Genomic DNA, 11,103 nt, shown 5'->3' on the forward strand with positions numbered 1-11,103 from the left:
CTATAAACAAATAATAGGAGTACGATTTCATTTCTAAAATTTTATTTCATTTCAAGTCTGACTTTACAAACCAAAGGAGAGGCAAAGGTATAAATAACTGTGACAATTTAACTGCAAATCTGTATTGGGAACAAGCAACAAAAATTATTTAAATTTGTGAATAGAGATTTGAAGTTTGTCAATGGCCAAAGTCTTTCAGAAGCTATTTACAGCCGCGGCTGATTGGAAGGCTGCATCTGTGTCAATCAACTACAGGCAGCCATGGACGAGTAACAGGACCCAGTGAGAAGGGCAAGTACGAAATCGCAGATGAAGGATTTCCTCATTTTCTTTTATTTTGTATTCTAGAAAATGAGATTTCCTTTTTATTTAACATGTTTTCTTTACTTCTCTTGCTTCCCTTCATTTTTAATTCTACGACTAAACATTCCGAATAATTTTCAAAATGTTTTCCTCTCCTTTCCCTCATGAATTCCAAGATCTAAACAGTCCCTTAATAATTAGAGACTAGTGCTGCTCTGAAGCAGAAGTAAACTGTTACAGTTGCAATACTCTGACAAGCAACAGCTAAGGGGGAGTTTTTGCCCCTTTTATTATTAAAAATAAATAAAATATTAAATAATACTCTAATTGAAAAAAAAATTTCCAAACTAATGCTCACGTAATCTCGCAGCTTAATATTGCGAGATTTAAACTAATGGGGCATTGGACAATTGACACGTGGCACTGAGTGGAGCAAATCTTGCAGCTCCAAGTTGCAAGATTTAAAGGAAGCAGCTAACGAGAAAGCCACGCGTGGCACGGCCTGGAGCAAATCTCGGGGAGCGGCAGCGGAAGGCACAAGTGATTGCGTATTTGCGTCGGAAGCAGCATGTGAAGCGTCGATGAAGTGGCTCTCCGAACCCACCTACCATCACTCGCCGGTTTCCGTACTAGTCGTTGGCCGCCGATGGCAGTACCGGGGATGCACCAGGAGGAATATTGAACATCTCGGACAGCAATCCGCCGGTCTCGTACACAGCGGGAAGCCCCCCAGTCTCCTCTTCTTCCAAAGCCACAAGCGGCGGCGCAGTTCGAACCCACTTGCTTGCACTCTTAGTTTATCCCGCCAGATCTACTGGGCAACGTGGTGTTGCCGCTACTGCTGCTGTTCTTGATGTGCGGCCATGGCAGATCTGTCGAACCCATTTGAGAAAGTAGTGAAGATGCCTTGATGGTGGTAGTCTTGGGACGTCGACAAAGATGAATAAATTGTAGCAGAATCAATTGCAACCAGCTTCCCCTCTCTACCCACACGTTTACAACCAGAATGCCTATAGTGATAGACAATTGGAAGCCAAGGTTGAGAGCTCCTCCGTATCCGTATGGAGCCATCTCAGAGAGGTACAGTGGCACGGACTGCATTCACAAATTAAAAATGAGCAACTTGAAACAAATTTCTCCGTACCCAAATCAAATTGAATAATTTTATATTACATTGTTTAATTATTGCATTAATCGAAGACAATGAACAAATTTTTTTTGGATCAATAGACACGATATACAGTAAACAAAGGAGGACCACTGGTTCATGTTTATTTTTTAAGTTAATTAGAGAAAAAGAAAGCCAGAGCAAAGAAGGGAGATGAGAAGAGAGGGATGGATAAGTGTTATCCATGGCCCAGTTGAATTTTGTGTGAGAGAAGTAAATTTATTTTCTGCCATCTTCCTTGACAGATCTGAAGAAAAAGTTGAGTTTCAAAACAGAGGAATAAAGAAAACAGAGAAAATCGATTACATAGTGTTATCCCCCTGCCGCTCCCTGCAAATCTCGCAGCTCCAAGCTGTGAGATTTGCTCCAGCCCCTGCCACACGTCACTTTCTTGCTGGCTGCGAGATTTACTCCACTTCGTGCCACGCGTCAATTTCCTAGTGGCTCATTAGTTTAAATCTCACAGCATCAAGTTACGAGATTACATGAGCATTAGTTTGGTAAAATTTTTCTCAATCGAGTATTATTTAATATTTTATTTATTTATAATAATAAAACGGGAAAAAACTCGCTAAGGGGCCCCCCAAAGATTTTACATGCATGACAGCACGAAAGAAAAAAAAAAATGAACAGTTCCTTTTACGTTGTGTGGGCCCCAGATTATCTGTTCATCCATGTTCTGCTTAGGATCATTTGGAGTTCTATTAGATTACTAAACAAACCTCACCCCTCCAAAACAAACAGAGGGGAAAAAAGGTCTGAAGATACTCGCAGTGAGAAAAAGACTTTTTCTTTTCTAGCTGCTCAAACCACAATCGAAAATGACATCAAACTATTCTACAGTGATTCATTTTTTTATACATCTGAAACCCACATACATCAGTTAAAGAATACAGTTTTACAGATGAAGAGATTCAAGTAAAGAAGAAGCCAGAACTACAACTGAATCAAGCCCTTAAAACAGTAGGTACCAAGAAGAAACCAACCAACAAACAGGAGGCAGAAGGCTGCCAAGAAATTTAAGAAGGTCCCACCTCCAAATATAAGTCCAAGAAAAAACACAATAACAAATGGCAAGAGAGATCGTGCAACAGAGGCTTTGCTCACCCATTGACCCTTCAGGAAAATCAGGACTGCAAGGTTCACCACATTCCACCCACCAGCCTGGAAGTGCAACTTGTTTAGGCTGTTGGCTACAAAGGAGTGGCAGTTGCAAGTAAGAAGGTTGTAAGATCGGTGCTGGAATTCCTGCGTGCTCCTCCGTAGTGCATCATCCCATATCAGTATGTCATTTCCATGTTCATCCTGCTCATATTGATCCCCATTTTTGTACACAGCTGACCGAGAAGAAACGCAGTACTGCTAGCCAAAATTTGAACGCACATAAATGAAATTGAAGATGACAAGACATAAGCAGATGAAACACTGCCAAGAAAGGTGCAGCTAATTAATATACATCTAAACTTTCAACAATCACTGCACAGCTTGAGCCAACCTCAATGCACTGCATCATCGTGTATGAGGGTCTCAGCATTTCATTTAAGAAGCTGATGACAATTGCAGTAATTTGCCTGCTTCCCTGATTGTACGACTAGTAGGAAGCATTGATACCGACATGATACTGACTCCATGATACAACAATTTTGATAAAATAAGGATACGACACCGGGTACATTGATTTATATATATATATATAGGCATATCACAAATATGTGGAAATTTTGATTTAAAATGAAATATAAGCACCATTTGTGCAAAATTGTCATTTACACATTTTACAAACTACACATTTTTAAAGCTTAATATACACTGTTGGCCCGCAACGTAAAAGTTTAAGTTTTTAGGTAAATTGGTAATCTAACATGGTATCAGAGCCGATTACCAGAAGGTCTTGGGTTTTAGTCTCATTGCTTACATTTCTTACGTGGTATTTTGAAGAAAAAAACAAGGGGGGGGGGGGGGGGGGGGGGAGGGTGGGGAGCGCAAAAGACACTGACCTCCTCTAAAGTGTGAGAAAAAGACAATGGACGCCCTTGAGATTTTAAAAATTCTATAGACCACCCTTGCGGTTTCAAGAATTCCAAGGACTTCCCCTCAAGTTTATCAAAAAGACACATACCTCCCCTTATATTGCAAAAAGACAAGTTTTTTTAGGGAAGCTCTATGTATTTTTGACAAATCTCAAGCAAAATCTGTGGCATTTTTGAAACCTCGGAGAGAGGTCTATGTTATTTTTGAAACCTCGGAGAGAGGTCAATATATTTTTGTCAAACCTCAAGGGAGGTGAGTGTTTTTGGCCCCAAAAAAAAGAATATCGTTCCCTGTAATGGGGCTATTAGTTACCGTTTGTTTATCTCTCAACGTGAGGCTACATGTGCGAGGGAGTATTAAAGCTTAATATATATTGTTGGCCCCCAACCTAACAACTTAAACTTTTAGGTAAAGTGATAATCTAACACATATTTTACAAACTACACTTATACAATCATCAAGGCAATGGGTATCACTTATCAAGAAAATATATATATTAACAAAGAGTGCAAAAAAGTAATGACTTTACAGAGATGGGAATTTTGGGGGCTGGGAGGTCCAACATTGGTCTACAAAGCTAGTGTAGTGGCACTAAGGCTCCAAAGTCCAACCACTTCAATGTTAGAGAACCCAACTTTCAATCACTTGACCTATTCTCATTTTCTTCTTTTGGGTTTTTCTAACAAAATTAAAGGGGCAACAAAAATGCAGCATTTTGGTGCAAGACATGTCCCAAAGGTATCCTTGTTGTGTCAGGAAGTGTCTCGGTTGTGTCAAAAAAATTTTAAAAAAAATTACTTAATTTCCACGTGTTGGATATGAGTCAAGGAGTGTCAAGCAGGTGTCAATATATGATACGTGTCGGACACCGACCATTAGGCTTCCAAAAGTGTCTGAGTTTCCTAGTTGTACAATAAAAGCTTGTCCAACCTACCATGACGTGGGCAACAAAATCCCAAGCAAAAGGTTGCAAGCTGGTTACTTCAACAATTGAGTAAATGATTGGCAAAAGTCAAATCAATCGGCAATCACTCATAAATGAACATATACCTTTTCTTTGTCTATTTGGATGTAGCGAGCCACTGCTCCAAATGCAAAATTGTCTACACAAACAAAATTAGGCCCCGCGAAATCTAAGATTACTCCATCCTCTCGGCATATTCCAATGTGCCCAATGAAAGGAGCTAACCATGAAATGATAGGAAGGGGCGTCCATACAATGCAGCAAGGAAACCTGGCTCGTTTTGGATCAATGTGCATTGTTTGTTGAACATCTTCTTCAATCATCACCTGGTGCTCAGGATCCTTATTTGGTTCCATAGCAGAACTGTATCCAACTGAACCACTTCAACACATGAGATATTTTTAAAATTGACATAAAAATAACAGTAAGTATATGTTGTTATGCATAAGCACTTCCATTCACATTTTCACAAAGATGTTGTTCGTGCAAAGATGTGCTGTGTTAGTCCATAAAAGTTGCAATAGCAATGGACCATTTCACTTTCTTGTTCTGTTCAGAGGGGGAATTGTGATGTAGGCACAGAAACATTTTATCCAGCTCAATATGTCTCCCAAAGATATACTTTCGTGGGCAAGACATCTGCTTGTCCTTTGTGTAGTACATGAAATTCAGAAAAGCACATTCTATAGTGAATCTTTGGAAACCTTAACATTTGGTGCCAGACAACACAGTCTAACAGTGCACCACTTATTTATCAGAAAAGATTGACGTGGCACCAGCAAATACCTGCAATGCATTCCACTAGTTTCCAATCTAACATTACCCCAGCCAATGCAAGAGTGAAAATCAAATAATTTATATACATTCTAAATCTGCATCAGTGTTCTCATTGTTTTAAAACCTGGATTGGTAACCAACACCAGTCAGCCAAACCCTTGATCTGAACTGGAAAGTTCAAAATGATATAAAGAGCAACAATGTCACCAATTTTGAGTCAATCTTCCTACTATTTGAAACAATTCTTGAAAATTGTTATTATTGTTTTTAGGAGGTCAACAAATATGAAAGATAGGGATAAAGAAGGGCTTAACTCAATCAGTGTTTTAAAAGTCTCAATCGAGGCTCGCCTCAAGGCAAAGCATGCTTAAAACGCCTTGAGGCTCAATCTGAAATACCAAATTCCAAAAAGGCTAATGCATTACATCCTGAGGCTTACGCATTTTTACAAAAAAACACGCCTTTTGCGCCTTTTTAGTTGAGGCTTACACATTTTGGGTGTATGATTCTCAAGTTAGAATTGGTTAGAAAATTTTAATTGCATGTTTGTACAAAAGGAATGTCATAATATAAGTTTATTTGTAAAACTCTTGAACCTCAACCTTTCCAAAATAACTGGATTTATACCTTACATCATGAAAATAGTTTGAACTTTGTAATGGTATGGCTATCTGACTATCTCTTGTCATGATTTATGTAATATTCAAGTTAGCAATTTTTAAAATAGCCAACAAGTATTTTTTGAAGTAGATCTAGTTTTTCTCTTTTACATTATATTTGTGATTTTCTTAATTTTTACTTTATTTTAAATATACAACAACAACAAAACCAAGCCTTAGTCCCACTAAGTGGGGTCGGCTATATGAATCCTTTTCCGCCAATTTATGCGATCATGGACCATTTCTTTTGATAGATTCAAATATATTAAATCCTTACTCACTATCTCCTCCCAAGTTATTTTAGGTCTACCCCTACCCCTTTTACTACCCCCCACAGTAACTAAGTCACTCTTCCTCACAGGTGCACTATAAGGCCTACGTTGCAAGTGTCCATACCATCTGAGTCGTCCCTCCCTTATCTTATCTTCTATAGGAGTTACACCTAACTTACCACGAATATGTTCATTCCTTAATTTATCTTTCAATGTTATACCATTCATCCATCTAAGCATCCTCATCTCGGCAACTTTTACTTTTTGGATATTATGTTTCTTCGTCGCCCAACATTCTGATCCATATAGCATAGCTGGTCTTATAGCTGTCCTATAAAACTTCCCTTTCAATTTTAAGGATATTCTACGATCACATAGAACACTTAAAGCACTTTTTCATTTTACCCAACCTACTTTAACTCTATGCGTTACATCATCTTCAATTTCTCCTTCAGCTTGCATAATAGATCCAAGGTATCGAAATCTACAAGTGCTATTGATTTCTTTATCATCAAGTTCAACTTTGTCTCCAATATTCCTCCTATCATTACTAAAATTACATTTCATATATTCTGTTTTATTTCTACTTATCTTAAAGCCTCTAGATTCCAAAGCTTCTCTCTATAATTCTAACTCAGCCTCTACTCCATCCCTAGTTTCGTCAATTAATACAATATCATCTGCAAACAACATACACCATGGAACCTCCTTTTGAATACTCTTAGTCAATTGGGCCATCACTAAAGCAAAAAGATAAGGACTCAAAGCAAATCCTTGATGTACACCTATGGTAATTGGAAATTCTCTAGTTTCTCCATCTATAGTCTTTACACTAGTCATTACTCCATCGTACATATCCTTAATGACATCGGTATACCTACAGCATACACCTTTTTTTTCTAAAACCCACCATAGAACTTCCCTAGGTATCCTATCATATGCTTTCTCAAGGTCAATAAATATCATATGCAAATCCCTTTTCTTTTCCCTAAACTTTTCCATTAATCTTCTTAAAAGATAAATAGCTTCTGTGGTAGATCTCCTAGGCATAAAACCAAATTGATTTTCCGATATCTTCGTTTCTAACCTTAATCTTTGTTCAATTACTCTTTCCCATAGTTTCATTGTATGACTCATAAGTTTAATTCCACGATAGTTATTACAATTTTGAATATCTCCTTTATTTTTGTATATAGGTATTAAAGTGCTTTTCCTCCATTCATCTGACATTTTCTTAGTTTTTACAATTGTATTAAATAAATTAGTTAACCATATAATTTCCGTTATCACCTAAGCATTTCCAAACTTCAATTGGGATGTTATCTGGTCCCATAGCTTTCCCATTTTTCATCTTTTTTAGTGCAAACTTAACTTCGTTAACTCTAATTTTGCGAATAAATCTTATATTTTTAGTCTTTTCCTCATTTGACAATTCTAAATTTAAGCCTTCTATTTGGTTTTCATTAAACAACTTACTAAAGTAACTTCCCCATCTTTCTTTAATATCTTCGTCCTTAACCAAAACAATATCATCCTCACTTTTTATACATTTTACATTTCCTAAGTCCTTGTTCTTCCTTTCTCTAACTTTAGCAAGTTTAAATATATCTCTTTCCCCTTCTTTTGTACCTAATCTATCATACAAACTATTAAATGATCTATGTTTAGCTTCACCAACGGCCCTTTTTGCATCTTTTCTTGCTTCCTTATATTTTTCAAAGTTATCTCTGTTTCTACATTTTTGCCACGTTTTATACCAAATTCTTTTTGTCTTTATGATTTTTTGTACATCTTTATCCCACCACCAACTTTCTTTGCTATTTGAGAATCTTCCCCTTGATTCGCCTAAAATCTCTTTTGCTATCTTTTTAATAAAGCTAGCTAATCTATTCCAAAGAGTATTTGAATCTATCCCATCCTCTAAGGTCCAATCTCCATCTTTGATCATTTATCTTTAAATTTTATTATATTTTCTCCTTTTAGGTTCCACCATCTAGTTCTCCTACATTGGTTTATTTTATTCTTTTTCTTCCATTTTTTAATGAATATATCTAACACTAAGACTATATGTTGTGTGGTTAGACTTTCCCCTGGAATAACTTTACAATCCTTGCATGATAAACGATCTACCCTCTTAGTTAAAAAAAAATCTATTTGACTTCTATTTTGTCCACTTTTACAGGTTATTAAGTGTTCTTCTCTCTTCTTAAAGCAAGTATTCATTATACTAAAATCATATGACATAGCAAATTCTAAGATCATCTCCCCAGACTCATTTTTGTCTCCATATCCATATCCTCTATGTATCCTTTCATAATTTTTATTATCTCTTCCAACGTGTCCATTCAGAGCTCCTCCTATAAATATTTTCTCAGTTGCTAGTATGCCTTGTATAATACTATCCATATCTTCCCAAAATTGTGTCTTAAGATTTTCCGCTAAGCCAACTTGAGGACCATAAGCACTAATGATATTTATTATCTCTTGTCCTAATACCATTTTGATTTTTATAATTCTATCCCTTACTCTAGTTACATCCACAACGCTATCTTTTAAGGTTTTGTCTATAATAATGCCTACTCCATTCTTATGTTTTTCTTTTCCAGTGTACCAAAGTTTAAATCCTGATTTATCGATTTCTCTAACTTTCTCCCCCACCCACTTAGTTTTTTGAAGGCAAATTATATTAATTCTTCTTCTAATCATTGTATCCACAATTTCCATACTTTTACCCGTAAGTGTCCCTATATTCCAAGTTGCTAATCAAAAGGCTTATGCGTTATGCCCCAACGCCTTAAGGCTTACACCTCGCCTTTTAAGGGTTAAAACGCCTCGCCTTACGCTTTCACCTTTTAAAACATTGAACTCAATTAATAATTTCCTTAAGAATTAAAAAAGTTGGGTGTTTTTTTTTCATTCATATGTATATAACTTTATATGTATGTGTATGCATATACATGCAAGGAAAATTGCGTGTGTGTGTGTGTGTGTGTGTGTCTATATATATATATATATATATATATATATATATATATATATATACAAGAAAATTGCGTGTGTTTGTGTGTGTGTGTGTGTCTATATATATATATATGTTCAGCAGTTAACCAAAAACAAAACTTGGTGCATTGGTAAGTCAAGTCTTTTTACTTTCCTATAGACAGGTTTCCAGATTGATCCTTTTTTCCAGCAGACATTAAAATTTTATTTTGATGAGAAGTGGGTTAAGACAGCCGTGACATAGGTTCGGCCGAGTGAGGAATGGGTTGCCTGGGTTTGGCCAAGTTGGCCCTGGTTTGCACTATTTCTGGGTTTATCGGTATGAAACCTCAAATTCTGAACCTAAATAAGTTATTATTTCCAGTATAAGTTTTCAAGGCATTTTAATTTTTTTCTTTGACTTTACATAAGCTTGTCTAAAATCCAACAAAAAAATACAACCCCACGGAATAGCAATGAAAAATTGGAGGCTAGTCAATTGTATCTATTTTTGGTTGCCAAATGAATTTGCAAAGATGACCTCCAAACCAATAGGATTTACAATAACCTCTAAGCTAAGCAACGGAGAACTATGTATAATTGTATATCTCTCTACAACCATGTTTCTACTAATGCTCAGCACCAGTATTTAAATACTTATTAATGTAGTGTTTGGGAGTATTGATTTCAAGCCTTGGATTTGAAAGAAACTAAACACAACTTTATACTACATTTTGTCCAAATCCACACAAATCTATAATTCTAAATTCAAGACCCGAAATTCATACTCTCAAATGAAAGATAAGAATACATAACTACTAAACATATAATTAACATATGCATTTACCAATCAACAATGCTATACTTTGTGCAAACAACTAAATAATATCAATTTATCTAGAGTAGAGCTACAGGTGGAAATTATCAGAATGACCAGCAAACAGGAACAAGCGGTTACGATAAAAAGAAATCAATGAAAGGCAATAATCATCCCACAAACAAACAAATAATATTAGTAATACAATAGCGAAAACAACAATAATAAGGATATCGAGCAAAATGCGCGCTTAGACATGAGCAATTTTCAAGAGAATCTAAGGGGATGAAGCATGTCTAGGTTTACCTCACTTATTTGACCTTGATAGAAATTTTATATCGAGTGCGGTTTTCTGAAAATACAAACCCTAGAATTCACCCGTAACTAGACGCTTTCAATTCTCGACACATAAACGACAATGATTCAAGATTGCATCGTCGCGGATACACAAGGACACAATGCGTGCAAGCGAACAAGCGAGCGAGCGAGCGAGAGAGAGAGAGAGAGATTACCTGAATAACCTGAACAAGGAAAAGAAGCAGACTCGCGAGATGCGGAGCTCAATCCATGGGGACTGGGTTCTCCTGAACCGTCAAATTAGAAGGAAAATACTCAAAATAGTTTGCTCAAATATTTTAGTTTAGAGCAAAATTCGAGTTTCGTTGAGCGAAAATAGAAAACGATGTCGTTCCGTTTCAAGAATACTTCTAGGAGTGCAGAAGAAAATTTGAAAGAACGAATCAACCCCCAAATTGAGGCAAAATCAAAATAGAAGTAAACAATCGATTAAATTTTTTTTCTTGATTTGGTTCCTTCTAGGAATTTTCAATTTTTTAATTAAAAATGTAAGCCGATATATTATAAACATATGTAGTAATATATATTATATAATATTTAATAGTTTAAATAAAATAATTCAACAATTTAGAATTCAAATTGGTTGTTTTGTGGGGCTTTTTTTTTTCCAAAAATTTGAACTTGGATTACTAAACTAGTTTATGTTCAATTCATAGTTGAATGTTTTTAAACTTATGTTGGGTGATAATTTAAAATTTATAAATTTATATAACTTTTTACTAATGTTTTGATTTTAATTTTGATTTTTATAATTTACATGATAATTATAATGAAAA

General features: G+C 35.8%; 1 protein-coding gene across 11 annotated transcripts; it reads right to left on the reverse strand.

The window, feature by feature from the left end:
• Positions 1-2,293: 2,293 nt before the first annotated feature.
• On the reverse strand, positions 2,294-10,758 carry LOC131156738 (protein RTE1-HOMOLOG). 11 transcript variants are annotated; one of them, XM_058110680.1, is made up of 3 exons: positions 10,483-10,758; positions 4,553-4,839; positions 2,294-2,830 (listed from the first exon to the last, which is right to left on the reverse strand). In XM_058110680.1, exons 2-3 carry the CDS (start codon positions 4,820-4,822, stop codon positions 2,408-2,410), a joined length of 693 nt encoding a protein of 230 aa, XP_057966663.1. In that variant the 5' UTR covers positions 4,823-4,839; positions 10,483-10,758; the 3' UTR covers positions 2,294-2,407. The 11 variants fall into 11 exon arrangements, with proteins under 11 accessions (XP_057966663.1, XP_057966622.1, XP_057966672.1 ...); XM_058110639.1 differs by having other exon boundaries at positions 2,294-2,833; positions 10,483-10,719; XM_058110689.1 differs by having other exon boundaries at positions 4,553-4,847; positions 10,483-10,717.
• Positions 10,759-11,103: the final 345 nt, after the last annotated feature.

This window comes from Malania oleifera, chromosome 1 (genome assembly GCF_029873635.1).
Source record: "Malania oleifera isolate guangnan ecotype guangnan chromosome 1, ASM2987363v1, whole genome shotgun sequence".
Lineage (NCBI taxonomy): Eukaryota > Viridiplantae > Streptophyta > Magnoliopsida > Santalales > Ximeniaceae > Malania > Malania oleifera.